Source organism: Nycticebus coucang, chromosome 6 (assembly GCF_027406575.1).
Source record: "Nycticebus coucang isolate mNycCou1 chromosome 6, mNycCou1.pri, whole genome shotgun sequence".
Classification (NCBI taxonomy): Eukaryota; Metazoa; Chordata; class Mammalia; order Primates; family Lorisidae; genus Nycticebus; species Nycticebus coucang.
This window is the reverse complement of record NC_069785.1, coordinates 60,214,056-60,233,648: the sequence shown is the minus strand read 5'-3', so window position 1 is coordinate 60,233,648 and position 19,593 is coordinate 60,214,056. Positions and strand designations below refer to the sequence as shown.

The following is a 19,593-nucleotide window of genomic DNA, read 5'->3' as shown; positions in this document are numbered from 1 at the left end:
TGGTCCAAGCCACCCTGTGCCTTTCGTTTCTCTGCCTCGATTCAGGAAATCAAAAACTTTTCAACTATGCTTGATGCTGGTAGGTAAATCATTAAAAATAAATTCTCCTTCACTAGTCCTGCCTACATTCTTTCAAACCCACAACCTCTTCTCTGTTTAGTCCTTTCATCTCCTTCCTTCTGCACCCGTGATTTTCAATTAAGATGACAACACTCTGGTCAGTTCAGCACGAATGGTCCTAAATTTAGAGTCATTGCTCCTTGCCAATAGGACTTCATGAGACTTAGAGCAGTGACGTAGGAAACTCCATGTGTCCAGGAAGGATACCACCTAGTCTTTTCTGCACAGGTGTGATCTTTCTGCGTCCAAGCTTTCCAGGGAAGGAAATTTCGATGTCTCCTTCGGGATTCTTTTTTTTTTTTTCCTTCACATTTTGCCAGGCAGAGCTGCTTTCCCAACTTCACTACTGGAGAGCTCGGAAAACAGGAAGCAGATTGCTTGAATTTCAGCCCCAGTTTCTACTAGTTGTAAAGGGAGTGAGACTCCTAATACTGATTCCTCCAGAGGTCTCGGCACTCCATGGGCATGACATGGATTGATTCAGCCAGCCAGTCATTAGCAATTAGCACATACAAGGGTCACTAACACTATCTTGAAATGTAAGATACTGAAAATGAAACAGTTGTCATTGCTAATATACAGTTCCCTGTCACTATAGAGAAACCTTAGTGTCTTTGAAGAAGAGCCATTGCTGTTAATCACCAAAATGCTAAACATCCAGCTGTAGATCAGGATTGTAACTTGGCTAAATACAGCGTATAGACATTTTTACTTGCCTAAACATTACACTGTGCTTACAAAACAAAAGCAGCACATAAAAAATATCAATTTCTGGCTTCTGAAAATTGAAAAGATCTGGCAACCTGGGGCCAGATAGATTCATGCACAGCAACAATAAAATGTAGTGGCTTCCCTTCTTAGTCTCCCCATTACATCATCGTACCACTTGGCAGATTCACATACTTCACCTTATCTGCCTGTCCTTTTGCATTTGGGGGTTTGAGACTCTTGTTATGAAGTAGTCCAATCCTTTTATTTGCAGAATAAGAAAGAGACTCAAAGAAATCAAGTTGTTCCAGTTCACATAGCAAGTACTATCAGGATTGAGTTAGAACTAGAGTTAAGTTGCATTCGCAGGCCGGTGCTAGTGGCCGTTACGCTCTGCGGTGAGCCACGGTGAACACGGCATTACACCTAGGGCTTTGGGGAGGGGAGGGAGGTGGCTCCCCAGAAGGCCCCTCCCAGGCAGAGCGGTGCTGAGAGCCTGGCTGTTCCCTGTTGCAGTGGACTACGCCGTGGAGCAGGCGCACCAGGGCGTGTTCTTCAACCAAGGCCAATGCTGCACTGCGGGGTCACGCATCTTCGTGGAGGAGTCCATCTACGAGGAGTTTGTGAGAAGAAGCGTGGAAAGGGCCAAGAGACGCATAGTGGGGAGTCCCTTTGACCCCACTACTGAGCAGGGGCCCCAGGTAAACATTCCTTTTGTTTGCTTGTCCCTGACTGTTACACTAACCGGGTTTTCTCATGGAACCCAACAAAGTAGCGCCTTCCTTCTTCTCCTGCCTCCCTACGCTTCCAGGTCTGCACGGCCCGCCGTGTAGCCAGGGAGGGATTGCTTATTTCTTGTGCTTCTCTTTCTCTTCCTAAATTTTAATCTTTGTAAAACTATGGGATTAGGAACCCATAGTTGGGTTCAACTGGTCAACAAATTGCCTTATAGATATTTTGAAGTTAAGGGGTAAGCTGGTACGTCAGCTCTAAAGAAAGCCCTGGGAAACTTGACAAAAAACTGAGTCCCAGTCCTCCTAACCATCGACCTCTGGGACATCCCTGCAGGCACCACAGGCACCACAGGCTGGTGTCTGTCCTTCCCAGAGCCGTTTGCCCTTTCACCAGCTGCCAACAATTCTCTGACCTAGTCTGCATGGATCGCCTGTGGCTCGTAAATATGTAGGCAATGAAGGGCTGGCTGACTCCTCCTGCTGCATGTGACGTGTCTCTTACTCTGAAGGCTTTAGGCACTGTGGTGGCTGGGGAGGACCACAGAAGTCTCTCCTGAGTCGCCAGACTGCACAGGCTAGTTCTGCAGGCTCACTATGACCATCAAGGAATATTTCCAAATGGAATTCTAGTTTCAATCTGTAGAAAGGGTCTGAGAATTTTTAAGGGTCTGTCTGGACCGGCTCCCATCAGGGTCACTAGAGCATGGGTTTTCCTGGTAAGGGACAATGTCTTCTCAGGGACCACTCCAGGGGAGATGGATATCCAGATAGATTCATGCACAGATAGATCAAGGGTAGATCTATCTATCTATCCAGATAGATTCAAGGGTAAGCAAGGCAGACTTGAGCGAATGTGGGCTTTTGTGTTATTTCCAGAAAAAACTGAATGATAACTGTATCAGTTTGGGGGTGGGCAAAGTTGGCCTTATTTTTTTGGACTGAGGAGCTAGTCCTTTACACTTAATCCTTTCCTCCAAAGTTTCCTTTAAAGGAATTCCCTTAAAAATAAACCCCAGTAGAATTTTGGTACGTAGCACTATCTAAAAAGGTTGTGTATTAATTTAACAATTGTTTTCATCTTTTAAATGTCAGTGCAACTTGCTAAATCATTCATTTGATTATGGAAGTCTGTTTTTCCTCATCTAAATAATGAATAATAAATTAGCCAGTGTCCTCATCATTTTGAAACATTTCCTAAATCTTCAGCTGTTGTGTCTGATTAGGCAGTATCATCAGAGAGTACATTTATTGGAATCCTCAATATGCAGGAGAACCTCTGTAAGTTGACCACCCGAGGGACTATAACAAACTGGTCAACATATGGAGGTGGTTAGCCTAAGGAACTAGGCCTGCTGTGCTGATAAGTCTATGAAAATTAGGTCAGTTTAAGGAGGCTGTCAATGAAGGGAGGTGGTCAACTGTGGAGGCTGAATCATACAAAACTGCTATTTTTATAGGTCAAAATTGGCAAATAATAAATTTCACGGGGAGGAAAAGCAGAAAGAGGGACGGAGGGAGGGGGGTGGGGCCTTGGTGTGTGTCACACTTTATGGGGGCAAGACATGATTGCAAGAGGGACTTTACCTAACAATTGTAATCAGTGTAACCTGGCTTATTGTACCCTCAATGAATCCCCAACAATAAAAATAATAATAATAATATAATAATAAAGATTTAGAAAACACACACAAACAAAAAAAATAAATTTCATAAGATTTAGCTTTGAAAAATCATAAATGAGGAGGCGGAGCAAGATGGCAGCCAAGTAACAGCTTCCTTGCATCTGGGCACCGTGAGTCGGGGGAGATAGAACTCCAGGCATCTCTGGCTGGTGGGAACTGCCTATCATCACTCCTATGAGGCTACAGGGAGTCAGCGAGAGACTTCTGGACCCCAAGAGGAGGACTAAAACAGTGGAAAACCGTCCACAGGCACAAGATCTTAAAGAGCAAGAGGAAGTGAAAGGAAAATTAGGGCAAGGAAACAGATAAAAGAAATCACTCATGAGGAAGAATCAGCAGAAAACTCCAGGCAACATGAAGAACCAGTCCAGAACGACCCCGCCAAGGGACCATGAGGTAGCTACTGCAGAGGATTCCACCTATACAGAAATGTTAGGAATGACAGAAAGGGAATTTAGAATACACATGTTGAAAACAATGAAAGAAATGATGGAAACAATGAAGGAAACTGCTAATAAAGTGGAAAATAACCAAAAGGAAATCCAAAAACAGAATCAAATCAGAGATGAACGATATGAAGAATATAAAAGGATATAGCAGAGCTGAAGGAAATGAAACAGTCAATCAGGGAACTTAAAGATGCAATGGAAAGTATCAGCAACAGGTTAGACCATGCAGAAGAAAGAATTTCAGAGGTAGAAGACAAAGTTTTTGAGATAACTCAGATAGTAAAAGAGGCAGAAGAGAAGAGAGAGAAAGCAGAACGTTCACTGTCAGAATTATGGGACTTTATGAAGCGTTCCAACATACGAGTTATAGGAATTCCAGAAGGGGAAGAAGAATGCCCCAGAGGAATGGAAGCCATACTAGAGAATATTATAAAAGAAAATTTCCCAAACATCACCAAAGATTCTGACACACTGCTTTCAGAGGGATATCGGACCCCAGGTCGCCTCAACTCTAACCGAGCTTCTCCAAGACACATTGTGATGAACAATGTGTCCAAAGTCAAGACAAAAGAAAAGATTCTGCAAGCTGCCAGGAGTAAGCGCCAGTTGACCTACAGGGGCAAATCCATCAGAGTGACCGCAGACTTCTCTAATGAAACTTTCCAAGCAAGAAGACAATGGTCATCTACCTTTAATCTACTTAAACAGAACAATTTTCAGCCCAGAATTCTGTACCCTGCTAAGCTAAGCTTCAAAATTGATGGAGAAATCAAATCATTTATGGATATACAAACATTGAGGAAATTCGCCACAAGACCAGCTCTACAGGAAATACTTCAACCTGTTCTGCACACTGACCACCACAATGGATCAGCAGCAAAGTAAGAACTCAGAAATCAAAGGACAGAGCCTAACCTCCACACTGATGCAAAAGATAAAACTAAGCAATGGACTCTCACCAAATAAGACGAATAGAATACTACCACACTTATCAATTATCTCCGTAAATGTTAATGGCTTGAATTCCCCACTGAAGAGACATAGATTGGCTGACTGGATTAAAAAACACAAGCCATCCATTTGCTGTCTGCAAGAAACACACCTGGCTTCAAAAGACAAATTAAAGCTCCGAGTCAAGGGATGGAAGACAATTTTTCAGGCAAATGGAATTCAGAAGAAAAGAGGAGTTGCAATCTTATTTTCAGATACATGTGGATTTAAAGCAACTAAAGTCAAAAAAGACAAAGATGGTCACTTTATATTGGTCAAGGGAAAACTACAACAAGAAGACATTTCAATTCTAAATATTTATGCACCCAATTTAAATGCTCCCAGATTCTTGAAGCAGACCTTACTCAGTCTGAGCAATATGATATCTGATAATACCATCATAACAGGGGACTTTAACACACCTCTTACAGAGTTGGATAGATCCTCTAAACAGAAATTAAACAAAGATATAAGAGATTTAAATGAGACCCTAGAACAACTATGCTTGATAGACGCATATAGAACACTCCATCCCAAAGATAAAGAATTTACATTCTTCTCATCACCCCATGGAACATTCTCCAAAATTGATCATATCCTGGGACACAAAACAAATATCAACAGAATCAAAAGAATTGAAATTTTACCTTGTATCTTTTCAGACCATAAGGCACTAAAGGTGGAACTCAACTCTAACAAAAATGCTCGACCCCACCCAAAGGCATGGAAATTAAACAATCTTCTGTTGAATAACAGATGGGTGCAGGAAGAAATAAAACAGGAAATCATTAACTTCCTTGAGCATAACAACAATGAAGACACAAGCTACCAAAACCTGTGGGATACTGCAAAAGCAGTTTTGAGAGGAAAATTCATCGCTTTAGATGCCTACATTCGAAAAACAGAAAGAGAGCACATCAACAGTCTCACAAGAGATCTTATGGAATTGGAAAAAGAAGAACAATCTAAGCCTAAACTCAGTAGAAGAAAAGAAATATCCAAAATCAAATCAGAGATCAATGAAATTGAAAACAAAAGAATCATTCAGAAAATTAATGAAACAAGGAGTTGGTTTTTTGAAAAAATAAATAAAATAGATAAACCATTGGCCAGACTTACTAGAAAAAGAAAAGTAAAATCTCTAGTAACCTCAATCAGAAACGATAAAGGGGAAATAACAACTGATCCCACAGAGATACAAGAGATCATCTCTGAATACTACCAGAAACTCTATGCCCAGAAATTTGACAATGTGAAAGAAATGGATCAATATTTGGAATCACACCCTCTCCCTAGACTTAGCCAGGAAGAAATAGACCTCCTGAACAGACCAATTTCAAGCACTGAGATCAAAGAAACAATAAAAAAGCTTCCAACTAAAAAATGCCCTGTTCCAGGTGGCTTCACTCCAGAATTCTATCAAACCTTCAAGGAAGAGCTTATTCCTGTACTGCAGAAATTATTCCAAAAAATTGAGGAAGAAGGAATCTTCCCCAACACATTCTATGAAGCAAACATCACCCTGATACCAAAACCAGGAAAAGACCCAAACAAAAAGGAGAATTTCAGACCAATCTCACTCATGAATATAGATGCAAAAATTCTCAACAAAATCCTAGCCAATAGATTACAGCTTATCATCAAAAAAGTCATTCATCATGATTAAGTAGGCTTCATCCCAGGGATGCAAGGCTGGTTTAACATACGCAAGTCCATAAACATTATCCACCATATTAACAGAGGCAAAAATAAAGATCACATGATCCTCTCAATAGATGCAGAAAAAGCATTTGATAAAATCCAGCATCCTTTTCTATTTAGAACACTGAAGAGTATAGGCATAGGTGGCACATTTCTAAAACTGATTGAAGCTATCTATGACAAACCCACAGCCAATATTTTACTGAATGGAGTTAAACTGAAAGCTTTTCCTCTTAGAACTGGAACCAGACAAGGTTGTCCTCTGTCACCTTTACTATTCAACATAGTGCTGGAAGTTCTAGCCAATACAATTAGGCAAGACAAGGAAATAAAGGGAATCCAAATGGGAGCAGAGGAGGTCAAACTCTCCCTCCTTGCTGATGACATGATCTTATACTTAGAGAACCCCAAAGACTCAACCACAAGACTCCTAGAAGTCATCAAAAAATACAGTAATGTTTCAGGATATAAAATCAATGTCCACAAGTCAGTAGCCTTTGTATACACCAATAACAGTCAAGATGAGAAGCTAATTAAGGACACAACTCCCTTCACCATAGTTTCAAAGAAAATGAAATACCTAGGAATATACCTAACGAAGGAGGTGAAGGACCTCTATAAAGAAAACTATGAACTCCTCAGAAAGGAAATAGCAGAGGATATTAACAAATGGAAGAACATACCATGCTCATGGATGGGAAGAATCAACATTGTTAAAATGTCTATACTTCCCAAAGCAATCTACCTATTCAATGCCATTCCTATCAAAGTACCTACACCGTACTTTCAAGATTTGGAAAAAATGATTCTGCGTTTTGTATGGAACCAGAAAAAACCCCGTATAGCTAAGGCAGTTCTTAGTAACAAAAATAAAGCTGGGGGCATCAGCATACCAGATTTTAGTCTGTACTACAAAGCCATAGTGCTCAAGACAGCATGGTACTGGCACAAAAACAGAGACATAGACACTTGGAATCGAATTGAACACCAAGAAATGAAACTAACATCTTACAACCACCTAATCTTCGATAAACCAAACAAGAACTTACCTTGGGGGAAAAACTCCCTATTCAATAAATGGTGTTGGGAGAACTGGATGTCTACATGTAAAAGACTGAAACTGGACCCACACCTTTCCCCACTCACAAAAATTGATTCAAGATGGATAAAGGACTTAAATTTAAGGCATGAAACAATAAAAATCCTCAAAGAAAGCATAGGCGAAACACTGGAAGATATTGGCCTGGGGGAAGACTTCATGAAGAGGACTGCCATGGCAATTGCAACAACAACAAAAATAAACAAATGGGACTTCATTAAACTGAAAAGCTTCTGTACAGCTAAGGAGACAATAACCAAAGCAAAGAGACAACCCACACAATGGGAAAGGATATTTGCATATTTTCAATCAGACAAAAGCTTGATAACCAGGATCTATAGAGAACTCAAATTAATCCACATGAAAAAAGCCAACAATCCCTTATATCAATGGGCAAGAGACATGAATAGAACATTCTCTAAAGACGACAGACGAATGGCTAACAAACACATGAAAAAATGTTCATCATCTCTATATATTAGAGAAATGCAAATCAAAACATCCCTGAGATATCATTAACCCCAGTGAGAATGGCCCATATCACAAAATCTCAAAACTGCAGATGCTGGCGTGGATGTGGAGAGAAGGGAACACTTTTACATTGCTGGTGGGACTGCAAACTAGTACAACCTTTCTGGAAGGAAGTATGGAGAAACCTCAAAGCACTCAACCTAGACCTCCCATTCGATCCTGCAATCCCATTACTGGGCATCTACCCAGAAGGAAAGAAATCCTTTTATCATAAGGACACTTGTAGTAGACTGTTTATTGCAGCTCAATTTACAATCGCCAAAATGTGGAAACAGCCTAAATGCCCACCAACCCAGGAATGGATTAACAAGCTGTGGTATATGTATACCATGGAATACTATTCAGCCATTAAAAAAAATGGAGACTTTACATCCTTCGTATTAACCTGGATGGAAGCGGAAGACATTATTCTTAGTAAAGCATCACAAGAATGGAGAAGGATGAATCCTATGTACTCAATTTTGATATGAGGACAATTAATGACAATTATGGTCATGGGGGGGAAGCAGAAAGAGGGATGGAGGGAGGGGGGTGGGGCCTTAGTGTGTGTCACACTTTATGGGGGCAAGACATGATTGCAAGAGGGACTTTGCCTAACAATTGTAATCAGTGTAACTGGCTTATTGTACCCTCAATGAATCCCCAACAATAAAAAAAAAAAAAAAAGTTCAATTACCACAAGGGGGATGATTTAATCAAATAAAATTGTGAAATCTGAAAAAAAAAAAAAAAAAAAAGAAAAATCATAAATGAGAGAAAGGTCCTTGAGAGCAGGCTGATTTCATTTTCACAGAAGGCTGTCCTTGTACTCATGGGGTGCTCTCTCCTGCAGATTGATAAGAAGCAGTACAACAAGATCCTGGAGCTCATCCAGAGCGGCGTGGCCGAGGGCGCCACGCTGGAGTGTGGAGGCAAAGGACTGGGCCGGAAGGGGTTTTTCATTGAGCCCACAGTGTTCTCCAACGTCACCGACGACATGCGGATTGCCAAGGAGGAGGTATCGAATAGATGGTGTTCTTACAAAGCCACATCTTTCTTGGGATGGTATCCAGAGCATTTCTGGTAGAAGATATTAGAGTTTGAGCTCTTTATCTTTTACATACATTCATCTTACAGTAGCAATAAATGTGGCTATTAAGACCCCAGTTTTAAGAAAAAAGCTAAAGCAAAAGGCAAGCAGCTAGTTGGAGGACAGGTGGCATGCTCTGTGATCATGGTTATTATTTGCCAATAGAATAATCAGAATAGCCTGTTGTTGGCCTCAACAATACAGTTGCAACAGTTCACTTCCTCGAAATGTGGTTCCCTAGACTGTTAATCAGGAAAGAGAAAACATTGACATATCCTCATGTGTATGCACTGGAGCCGGTTCTCAACCTGTAGGTCACGACCCCTTTGTAACAAAATACATCCTGATATTTACATTACAATTCATAACAGTAGCAAAATTACAATTATGAAGTAGCAATGTAAATAATTTTATGGTTGGGGTCACCACAACATGAGGAACTGTATTAAAGTTAGGAAGGTTGAGAACCCCTGCTCTAGAGGAAGCAGGAGCTGACTGTAATCTGAAGCAGTCTGGAGCAGCGTGGGGGTGGGGATCATGGAGCACGCCACCTTCTTTACCTAAATCACCCTCTCAGTGCTCACAATGGAATCAGGTGATGCCAGGCAGGTTGGGTGAGTGGGCGTATTAAACAGACTCTAAGGTTAAGGCTCATATAATCTTACTGAGACAGTCTGAGATATTTTACAGTTTTGTGCTGCTAAACTTAAATGTCATTTATAATCAAGGCAGAGTAAACTTGCTTTGAAATGCAGAAAAGAAGTAAAAGAAAGGTAAAGAGGCCATGCTGAGTCAGCTGGTGTTGTTGCAGATCTTCGGCCCTGTTCAGGAAATTCTGAGGTTCAAGACTATGGATGAAGTGATTGAAAGAGCCAATAACTCAGACTTTGGCCTTGTGGCAGCCGTCTTCACCAATGACATCAACAAGGCCCTCACAGTCTCTTCTGCGATGCAAGCTGGGACTGTCTGGTAAGATGGGAGTCCGTTTGATTGTTCTGGCCATAATGAGCCCCACTGGTGGTACAGGAGCCAGGGTGACACAAACAGATACCCTCTGAAAGGATGGGGAAGACCAAGGGCGACCAGGCTTTACCCTAAGGTATGCTCTTTAGTAGCTAGATCAGGAAATCAAATAAATAATAAACTATACATTTTTAATCTGGGAAAAGGAATTCAACAATAAAACTTTCACAAGAAGTACCATCAGATGGATTCTTTCTGTGCAGAATTGACACTAACTCACACCTGTGTTCTCTTCTTTCAGGATCAACTGTTACAATGCCTTAAATGCTCAGAGCCCCTTTGGGGGATTCAAGATGTCGGGGAATGGGAGAGAAATGTAAGTATCAAATTTGGGGGTGCCTGCAGAGAAACAGAGATTGCAAGTATCAATGCAGAGGAGCACTTTAAAAAATAGTCTGATTCCTTTATGCTCATCATTTCCTTCAAGCTGATATTTTGTTGAGCATATACTATTATAAACTAAATAATACATGCTGCAAAGATGAATAAGACATTCCCTTATCCTAAGAACAAAGAAAATCATTACCACTGATTCTGTATCATAAGAGCTGTTATAGAAGTATGTCAAACATCTTGTAAGAACAGAGGAAAAATCAATCCGTTTCACCTGGTGATGTCAGAGAAAACTTCACAGAGAAAATAACATTTCATCTTTTAGGAGCTGGCATTCTGGGCTAAGTGGACAGCAAAAACAAAGGCAGGAAAGCACAACAGATAGAATACTCAGGGACCAGAATGGAGTTGGCTGTGCTTAACACGAAGGTCACCAACTACCAGCATTAGGGTGAAATCTGACCTGCAGAAATGTTCTGTTTTGCCTTCACAACACTTGAAGATTTCTCACTGACATCAAAATGAAGAGACTATAGCTAAAGTCTTGATTTCTTGCTTACTTTCATTCCCTGTAACAAAATGGCTGGGCCTCTGAGCACTGTGGTTTGCCATGTTCCCCAGCACGGCTGCTGCTTTGGGGGTGGAACACTGGCTGCCATTTATCATATAGCCACTCTGTTACTCACTTATGGTCCCTGCTCTTCTGGATTTTTTGCTTTTGGGGCTGTAGTGTTGGGGCATAGGGTCAATGGATGGGATTTATTGAAGACACAGTAGGAAGGTTCATTTGAACCATATTTCAAGGGCTTTAAAGGAAATTCTGTATGAACAGGAGATAGCAGAGTTTCTAATAAAGGCCAAGATGCTTGGCATGTAGAGGATGTCTTGGCAAAAACTAGAATCCTTCTTATAAGGATTCTTTAGTAACAATAAAAGGTGTCGTCTTAGTCCATTTGGCTGCTGTAAAAATAGATTAAGTAATTTGTAAACAACAAAAATTGCTCACAGTTCTGGAGACTGAGAATTTCAAGATCAAAGTGGTAGCAAATTTGGTGTCTGATGAGGGCCTGCTCCTCATAAATGGTGCCTTCTGTGGGGGAAGGGAGCTTGCGCAAGCCTCTTAGAAGGGCACTAATCCCTCCTGACTCAATCACTTCATAGACCCTACGTCTTAATACTACATTGGGTATTTAGTTCCAACATTTGAATTTGGAAGACACAGACATTCAGACCATGGCAAGTCTCCTTAATTAAATACTTGCTGTTTGTCTGGCTTTATGCTAGTTGTTTGATGTCTCATCTGACTTTCACAGCGATTCTGTGGGATAGATGAGGAACTAGGGGTTAGAGTGGTTTACGTAGCTTGCCTTAGTCTCACAGCCAGTCGGCGGCAGATCAGAGGTTTGCACTGTGGTCTCACTGGCTCCAGATGCACCTAAGTCCCGTGACATCCAGCCCGGGGCAGGCACAGGGACTCTTCAGGAACAGGACCAGAGCTGGACAGAGTCCTCCTGAGATACTGAGGACCTGAAAAATAAGACTGTAACGATTATAACTAGATTCAGGAGAGATTTTATTTGAAAACTTCAATATAAATAGGTATTTTGAGTGGCATTCAGAGGATGAACGGTAGACAGGATCTTTGTAAGCTGAACATGCCCCTATCCAGGAGAAAAAAAATCCACTTTCCCTCATTTTTAAAAGAGCTGATCATATTTTCCAAATCCTGTGACTCACAAGGGGGAACTTGTCCCATGCCCAGTTTCTCTGCCATTGCTGAAACATAGTTTTTTGAGCAAGTGCTTAGTTGATGATCTAAGATGCAGGTCAGTAAGGTATTTAAAATGTTGTTGGGTAAATGAGTATCTAACATTGAAAGAATCAGGAGAATCCCAGAAAAGTCTAAGGTCATAGAGGAGTTCAGGGAGGGTGGAGATCATTGTAAGCTGCGGAGTCTGGGAAATCTTTAGGCATGATCTGGTACAGAGATTTGAATTGGCCTTTCAAGGAGAGGAACACATGAGTAGATGGAAAAAGGGGGATATATTTTCAAGGTCAATGAGCAAAGCAAGGTAACAGCGGGGGAAGAGTAGGAGAGTTACTGTAGTAAAGTGTAAGTGTGGAGTGTCTGGGGAAGTACAATGGACCTGTAGGCTAGGCCGGGGATTTACATGCTCAGAGAGTTTAGCTGGTGATTTCTAGCCCCTAATCATTAGACCATGAAGTGCATATAGCTTGGAGGCTAAGAGTAGTTCTAGAATCACATTGATCAGACTTGAATCCTGCCTATACTGCTTACTATCTGTGCAACCTTGGAAAAATCACTTAATCTCACTACGCCTCACTTTCCTCATCTGTAAGATGGGGATACTTCTAATGTCTACCTCAGAGGGTCACTGGGAGGAATAAGTGTCAAAGGTAAGTATGCAGACATCACACAGAGTGGTTGGCAAGCCTTCAGAAAATGTGAGCTGCTATCATCATTATTAATCAAGCAGTGAGTGTTAGGAAAGTGTGAAAGCAGTACCTCTTTTTCTTAACAACCCTGTTGCTTTGGAAGCGTGGCAGAAGTCTTCCTGAATTCCAGCTAGTGTCACTAACATATGTTCTGTCTCTGGCAGTGCCAGGGAAAAGCTGTTCTCTCTTGAATCTTTGCTTTTGGCTTCCAGCACCCCTCTCTTGCTTTGTACCCAGAACCTGTAAATAACCAATCTGAGTCCTGTTTGCTCAGTTATTAGTATTCCTTCAGCTTCCATAATATCTTCACGTATTCCACTTGCATACAGCCTTCCCTTTCTGCTCCCACTTTTCCAGATAGTTCCCACTTCTTTCCTGCCTCAATGTCTGTGCTATTCTGGGCCCTGAAATGTTGGGGCAGTCACTGGCTCTGGGAACACTGCTTGCGTTGACTGTTTTGTCACAGATAATTAACAAAGTGAACCACTGGAATAAAATACACTTGCAATAAATGATGTCTGGTCGATGGAGCCTAATCATGGGTCCCTTGTCATGGGCAGGGCCCCTGGCAGGATCCAGGCATGAGACATTATTCGAGCTAGTCTATTCCCATCAGAAATGTTCTCCCTGCCTAGAAAAATGGCCAAGGAGACAGTGTGGCTGTGTCAGAACATCACATAACAGGGGCCCAGAGACTAATGAACCATTTCCCTCTACTTGTCTGGTAAGCCCTACGGTGATTTGGCATTCCCAGTGCAGTTAAAAATAATTAGGGCTTGGTGCTGTTTGATGAGACTCACTTCATCTTGTCTAAAGTGCATGGTTCTCTGTCTGTACTTACCCCCAAACATTTTTTCTCTTCCTTTAGTGATATGGAGTGGCAGGAAATGCTTCAAGTAAAAGAAGCTGCTCTGTCTTGGTCCTTGAGTCTTCCGTCTCATTTGATGCGTAATACAACCCTGGAAACTCCACTTAACCCTCCATCTGAGCAGAACTGTTTGCCTCATGGCCTACAGAACCCCTGTAGCTTTGGTTCCTGAGCCCTTAAGACGACCTCTGAGAGGAGCAGAGAAGGGTCGTAGCCCTTGCCGCAGCAAGCTCCAAGCGGGGTGACCCAGCCCCTGAGAGCCACGGGGAGGCTGCCCTCTGCAGGTTGTCTGACGGTCTGGCCGCTCGTTGTCTGAGACTTGAGTCGAGCTGTTCTCAGTTCTACCCATCAGCGCCTTCCTTGTGCTTTGCTCTTCCCATCCTTCCCCTCTCTTCCTCATTCAGGCTCCCCCAGGAGGTGAGAGGTGAGAGAGCGCAGGCCCTAAGGCAAGGCACACACCGAGGGCTGGAGAGAAAGCTGTGGGCCTCAGCATTTTAATAACTGAGACAGGCTTTGAAAATGAGAAGCAGCATAGATTGAATGAAGGCTTCTCAAGTGCGTGTGCACACGCGTGCATGTGCGTGTATAGGCATGCAGCACGTGCGCCAAAGAAGTCTCCAGCAGTCCAGGGCATTGTTAAGCATGCCTGTCTGCGGACTCCCTCTGCAAGATTCTGAGCTGAGCTAGGCTAGGGCCCAGGTCTGTATTGTTAACAAGCTTGTGGAAGGATTCTGATACAGGTGGTCCAGGGACCTTACTCTGAGAAATGCTGCTCCAAGCCAGATAAGAGGGCGGGTACATATATACTCTAAACAGAAGTCCTTATTTGTTTCATGGGTAAGTCTGAGGGATTCCTAAAACGGTTGGCTGAGAGCAGCACGTTGCCCTACCTCTAGGTGTGCCAAGCTTCATCTATCTCAGGGAGCATGGCCTGCTCTGCTGAGAAGCAGCTGAACATGTCTGTGTCCTGATGCGTGGCCAGCTGTGGCAGTGCCTGCCTTTTGTCCCCAGTGGGGCTCTTCCCTGGTAACTGCAGAACTACACATACCAAAACAATTTAGCTGAAGGAAATAGACTTGAGAGAGAGAGAGAGAGTCTGGAATGAAATGGTGAGATTACTGAAGAATTTAAACTTTAGGGCGTTCAGAGACTTCTTGAAGTGTGAGCCAAATGACCATCCGTATCACAGTCTCCCAGGTCCCTCCCCAGAGCTACTGAACAGAGGGAGGGTTTCGTGAATCTACAGCTGAAGCAAGTTCCTTGGGTGATACATATACGTGCTGAGGTTCAGGACCTGCTGCCAGAGAGGTGACGGGATACCAAGAGAATGGAGGTGACTCAGCTGGAATCCTTCAGCCAGTTAATGGTGGAGCCAAGTTGGCGCTCCCGTCTGCTGGCCCCAGTGCCAGTGTTCTCTCTCCGCTCCCTGCTGCCTCGGTCACTGTGCCCTAAGACCTCTCGCTGGCTTCCCTTGCTGCCTGGGCCCACGGGCAGTCCTGTGACAGCAGATTTCAGTGCACTTTGTCTCAGAGCAGGCTGCCTGGCTCATTGCCCCGGCCCTGGGAGAGGAGCACCCCCAGTCCAGCAGGGTCTTCTGTGTCGTCACACACCCAGAGACTGGGACCCAGCAGTCACACATGAGAGCAGCCAGAACTGTGACGTTTGTGACTCTTCAGACTTCTGACGTGTCTCTCACCCTAGTCAGAGATCTGAGCGGGAGGGAAGTGTGGTTCGGAGTCTGCTCCAAGTGCATGCGCAAGCCAGAAAACCAGAAGGGAGTAAACGTACTTCAAACAGGAGGCACATGATGTCCATGATGAGGAGACACGTTTGGAATTGCCCAAGGACAGGAAAAGTCCAGAGGGAGCCAGAGCAGAACTGGTAATAAGGAGACTCCGAGCCTGGCTGGAGTTAATGAGGGAGCCGTATAATGAGTGGGGCAGTCACAGTTTATTTTTCTCATTCTTCCAAGTACAGTGACCTATACAGACAGGAGAACTGCATGCTTGTCCCCTCTCTCCTTAGCTGCCCTTGCTGTCAACCAAGGTGCCCTCGCTGCTCTGAGCAGCTTCTGGCAGAGCAATTGGAGCTTTGTGTGGGGCCGTAAGGATCCCTGGGAAGGACTCATATGAGTCCTTTCAGCAAGTCTCACTTGGAAAGCCTAGTTGTGGTTAACTCTGTACCTTTTGTAATTATTTAAAAGATAACCTTTGTTAATTCTTTCATGTTCAAATAGATCTCTAAAGGTTCTTGAGCTTTTTCCTCGTGGAGATGGTGTCACAACAGGTAGAAGTGGGGATGGGGGAAGAAGGTGCCCTTGCTGCCTTCCTTCCACAGTCATCGGGTGCCTTCCTTGTGCCCAGTAATGTAGGCTGTATACTAGGATGGGAGGCAAAACTTGAAACTAGTAGGATACAGCGCCGTGGGGGGAGACAGCCATGCTCAAGTCGTTCCCCCAGTGTGCCAAGTGCTGTGATCAAGGTGTGCCCAGGGGCTCTGCGAGCACAGAGCAGAGAGGAGCTGCTTCTCTTGAAGCTACCAGGAAAAGCTTCACCAAGGAGTGGCTAAAGAGAATGAAAGAAAAGTTGTGCTACTTTAAAGAAAAAGACTGAAAAGAACATGCTTGACTTTAAAATGAAAGAGAAAAGGCAAGTAAGACAAGGCGAGAGGAGAAGAGAAGAGAGAAGGGAGGTGAAGAAAAGGTGTGTCACAGGAGGCAGGTGCTACCACACGCCTGTGTCCTTTCTGCAGGGGAGCGTCCAGCGGGCTCAGACAGGTGAGCCCTCGCCTGGGCCTCCATCTCAGCCCTCACCACCTGCACGATCCAGTCACTTGTGTTGCTTGCCCCAAGCCACACGGAGCTACCTGACGTCATCACTCATAGCTGATGGTTGGCTGAGCGAATGGCAGTCCCTGATATGTGACCAAGATCTCAGAGGGAAAGTGGATGGAGGAGAATCTTGGAGGGAAAGCAAACTATCACTTCCCAATTCTTTACTTATTGTCAGTTATTTATACTTCCTAAGTCTTCCCCCTGATGCACTGGGGGGGGGAGGGGTGGACCCTGCTTACCCAGGATTCTGTCTTCACGGCATTGCAGATGATTTGTGCATTTCACTGGGAGGCCATTAGATATTGGTTCACATTTAGTAAATCTAGGGAACAAGGAAAAAGGGACCTAGAATAACCAACAGAGAAGATCCCAACCTGGGGATCTTAACCTTTTCTTTTTCGATTGATGGGGACTAGCTCTCTGGGTGAGCAGTTGGAACAGAGACGTGCAGAGGATGTCCAGCGGCAGGAAGGGAGGGCAGAGGAGGAAAGCTCAGGGCTGTCCTGAAGGATGAGAGCTGCATCAGTGCTGCCCTGTGGGGAAAAACACAGCCAAGGTGCTCAGAGACATGGGCCTGGTTCCACGTTTGCCCACAGTGCACAGCCCAGGCGCACAGGCCAGGGTCAGCTGTGTGCTCTCCACCAAGGCTAACCCCAGGCCTAGTTCTCTGAGTAGCTGGGAGGGAGTTACTGCCTTTCTGTTCAATACTGTGGAAGAAAAATCACAATCCTTTAACTTTAATCAGTGGTGGTTGCTCATGGGGTGACAGTTTTCCTGCCCTTCAGAAGAAGGCCAGACTGCCCCCTACCCCTGCCATTGGGAATTGTTATGAGAGACCCCAAGACCTGCTGTTAGCAGGTGATGCCCTGTACCTTTCCGGGACTCACACTGTTGCTGGGCCCCGGCGTCTGATCCTACCCATTTCTGTGTTTCAGGGGAGAATTCGGCTTGCGAGAGTATTCAGAAGTTAAGACTGTGACAGTAAAGATCCCCCAGAAGAACTCCTAAGCAGGCCAAGGAGGAAGCTGAAGGCCAGCCCGCACGTCTCTCTCTCTGCTTTCTCTGTAGGGCCCAGCTCTCAGGAACACAAAGTTGAGCCACAGTCCTTATTTAAAGATTGAGAAGATAACATGTAGGCAGGCAGGTCACTGCACAGTGACAGCAAGCAGCTGGGACAGTTTCTGGGCACCTTGGAAGGGGTCACCTTACTGATACCAAATAGGAGAGCACGGGGTGAAAGGAAGAGGAGGAGCTGCCGGGCACATCCAGACTCCTTCTCTCTGGAGCAAGGGTTGAAATAAGGGAGTTGTGTGAGTTGGTACCTTTGTCCCCACTACTTTCCTCTTGGGGAAAGGTAACCATCCACCACCTTCATTTTCCTCCTTCCGGGCTCTCCCTGCTCACCCACTTCTTCTCTTCCAAGGAGATCTCAGCTGACTGAATTCTATGTTTGGGCCAGGAACAATTTTCCAAGGTTTTGCAGCAAATTACCATTTCGTGTTAGCCATTTCTTCAAAGCAGAGCATGAAATGGTTTTAGTTAAGAGTCAGACCACACCAAAAATGCCAGGAGCTGGTACACTGTGGACGTACTAAGAAGTAAGGACTCAGGATAGTCCTGACCTAATCCGGTTTTTTTAGATACATACATAACATGAGTGAAAGATCAGGGTGACTGATACAGAGGTCATCACATGTAGTTCATAGCTTCTGAGCTTGCTGTACAGTTCTTTTTTTTATGTTTGTGTGGGTATGTGTGTTTAATTCCTTCTTGGTTATTCTTGAATAAGACAGGGGGTAGGTTAGTTTTCGTAGATGGATAAGTTCCCTTCCAAAGCTTTCTTAGACCCAACCAAAAGCAATCCGGTTAGGTTTGTGAATTTGATAATGCTGGATGCCTTATAGAAATAATCCGGTTTCTAGCATTGGGCAGCAATTCTTACTAAATGAATTATTTCTATGGTTAGAATGTACGGCTTCTTCTGCACCCCACCCCCTGCACCAACCCCTGCCACTTCCAGTGCCATAAGTGTTATTTTGGCCTATCCCACCCTACTAATGTGTCCTAAGTCTGTTGGCAATAACCTTGGAAAATCTGGCCAAGCCCGGGGATGTCCTATTCCATTTGCAGAGCTCCAATGTGCGGTGACTGCCATGCTCCTCCAGAGCGCCTCTGTCAGGCCCAGCAGCTCGTCCACAGCCCGCTCCTGCCCCAAGCCAGCAGCAGCCTACTGAGCAGGAGGTGTGAGGTGGCTCAGCTCCCTTCCCTCCAGCCTCGCGCTCCCCTTCTGCCTTCCGGTGACTCCACCAGTTTGACACGGGCAGTGTTAGCCTCCTTCCCTCTTTCCAGCTACCAAGTCCAATGCAGTCTTTACCTAGCTGCAGATCATTTATTTAAAAATACCAAACATAACCTAGAGTATGTGGATATGGGCAACATATATTTAGCCCTCTGTATTTAACAATTTTCTGCTTTCTAACCGGTTTTCTATTTATAACTCTTATCTATCCATGATGTTTTAAAGAAATCTCTACTTGCTGTTACATACAACCGACAGTGCGTTCAGCAGCCCAGTGCCTAGAGCCTTGACAGATGCCGCGTTTCTGAGTTCCTCCGCGTGAATGCCATGCTCTGCTCCTGTAGCCTGTCCCAGTGGACACATCCATGGAACAGCTAGTTACCTTTGGACTGCAATATAGAATGTGAAAATGAAGATTTATTTCTTTTAATTTACTTAAAAAGAAACCTCTGTGCTAGCAATAAAGCCTTTATATTGTGTACTCCTCGGGATTGTTTGACTGTGTTTGTAAGTCTTTGTGTCCCACGAAGTAGATTCGGTCCTTCCCTCAGCAGCTGGGTTTTTCAGCTGTGTTTCTTTCCCAGGTTACTGATACTTCTGCAAAATGCGTGAAGGTAAACAGCTGACACTGTTCAGAATCTACGAGTGCCAGTAGTTTGGGTGGCAAGTAAGTAGAGCGTGTATGAAATACATGAAA

At 44.0% G+C, this 19,593-nt stretch overlaps 1 protein-coding gene across 2 annotated transcripts in view; it reads left to right on the top strand.

The window, feature by feature from the left end:
• ALDH1A2 (aldehyde dehydrogenase 1 family member A2) overlaps positions 1–19,377 on the top strand; it is a 102,398-nt gene extending 83,021 nt beyond the window's left edge. For both annotated transcript variants that reach the window (XM_053593608.1, XM_053593609.1), the window contains 5 exons: positions 1,345–1,529; positions 8,847–9,011; positions 9,895–10,052; positions 10,348–10,422; positions 17,533–19,377. In XM_053593608.1, the coding sequence (XP_053449583.1) occupies positions 1,345–1,529; positions 8,847–9,011; positions 9,895–10,052; positions 10,348–10,422; positions 17,533–17,605 (656 nt within the window). In that variant the 3' untranslated portion in view covers positions 17,606–19,377. The remainder of the gene's footprint in view (positions 1–1,344; positions 1,530–8,846; positions 9,012–9,894; positions 10,053–10,347; positions 10,423–17,532) is intronic.
• The last annotated feature ends 216 nt before the right edge of the window (positions 19,378–19,593 follow it).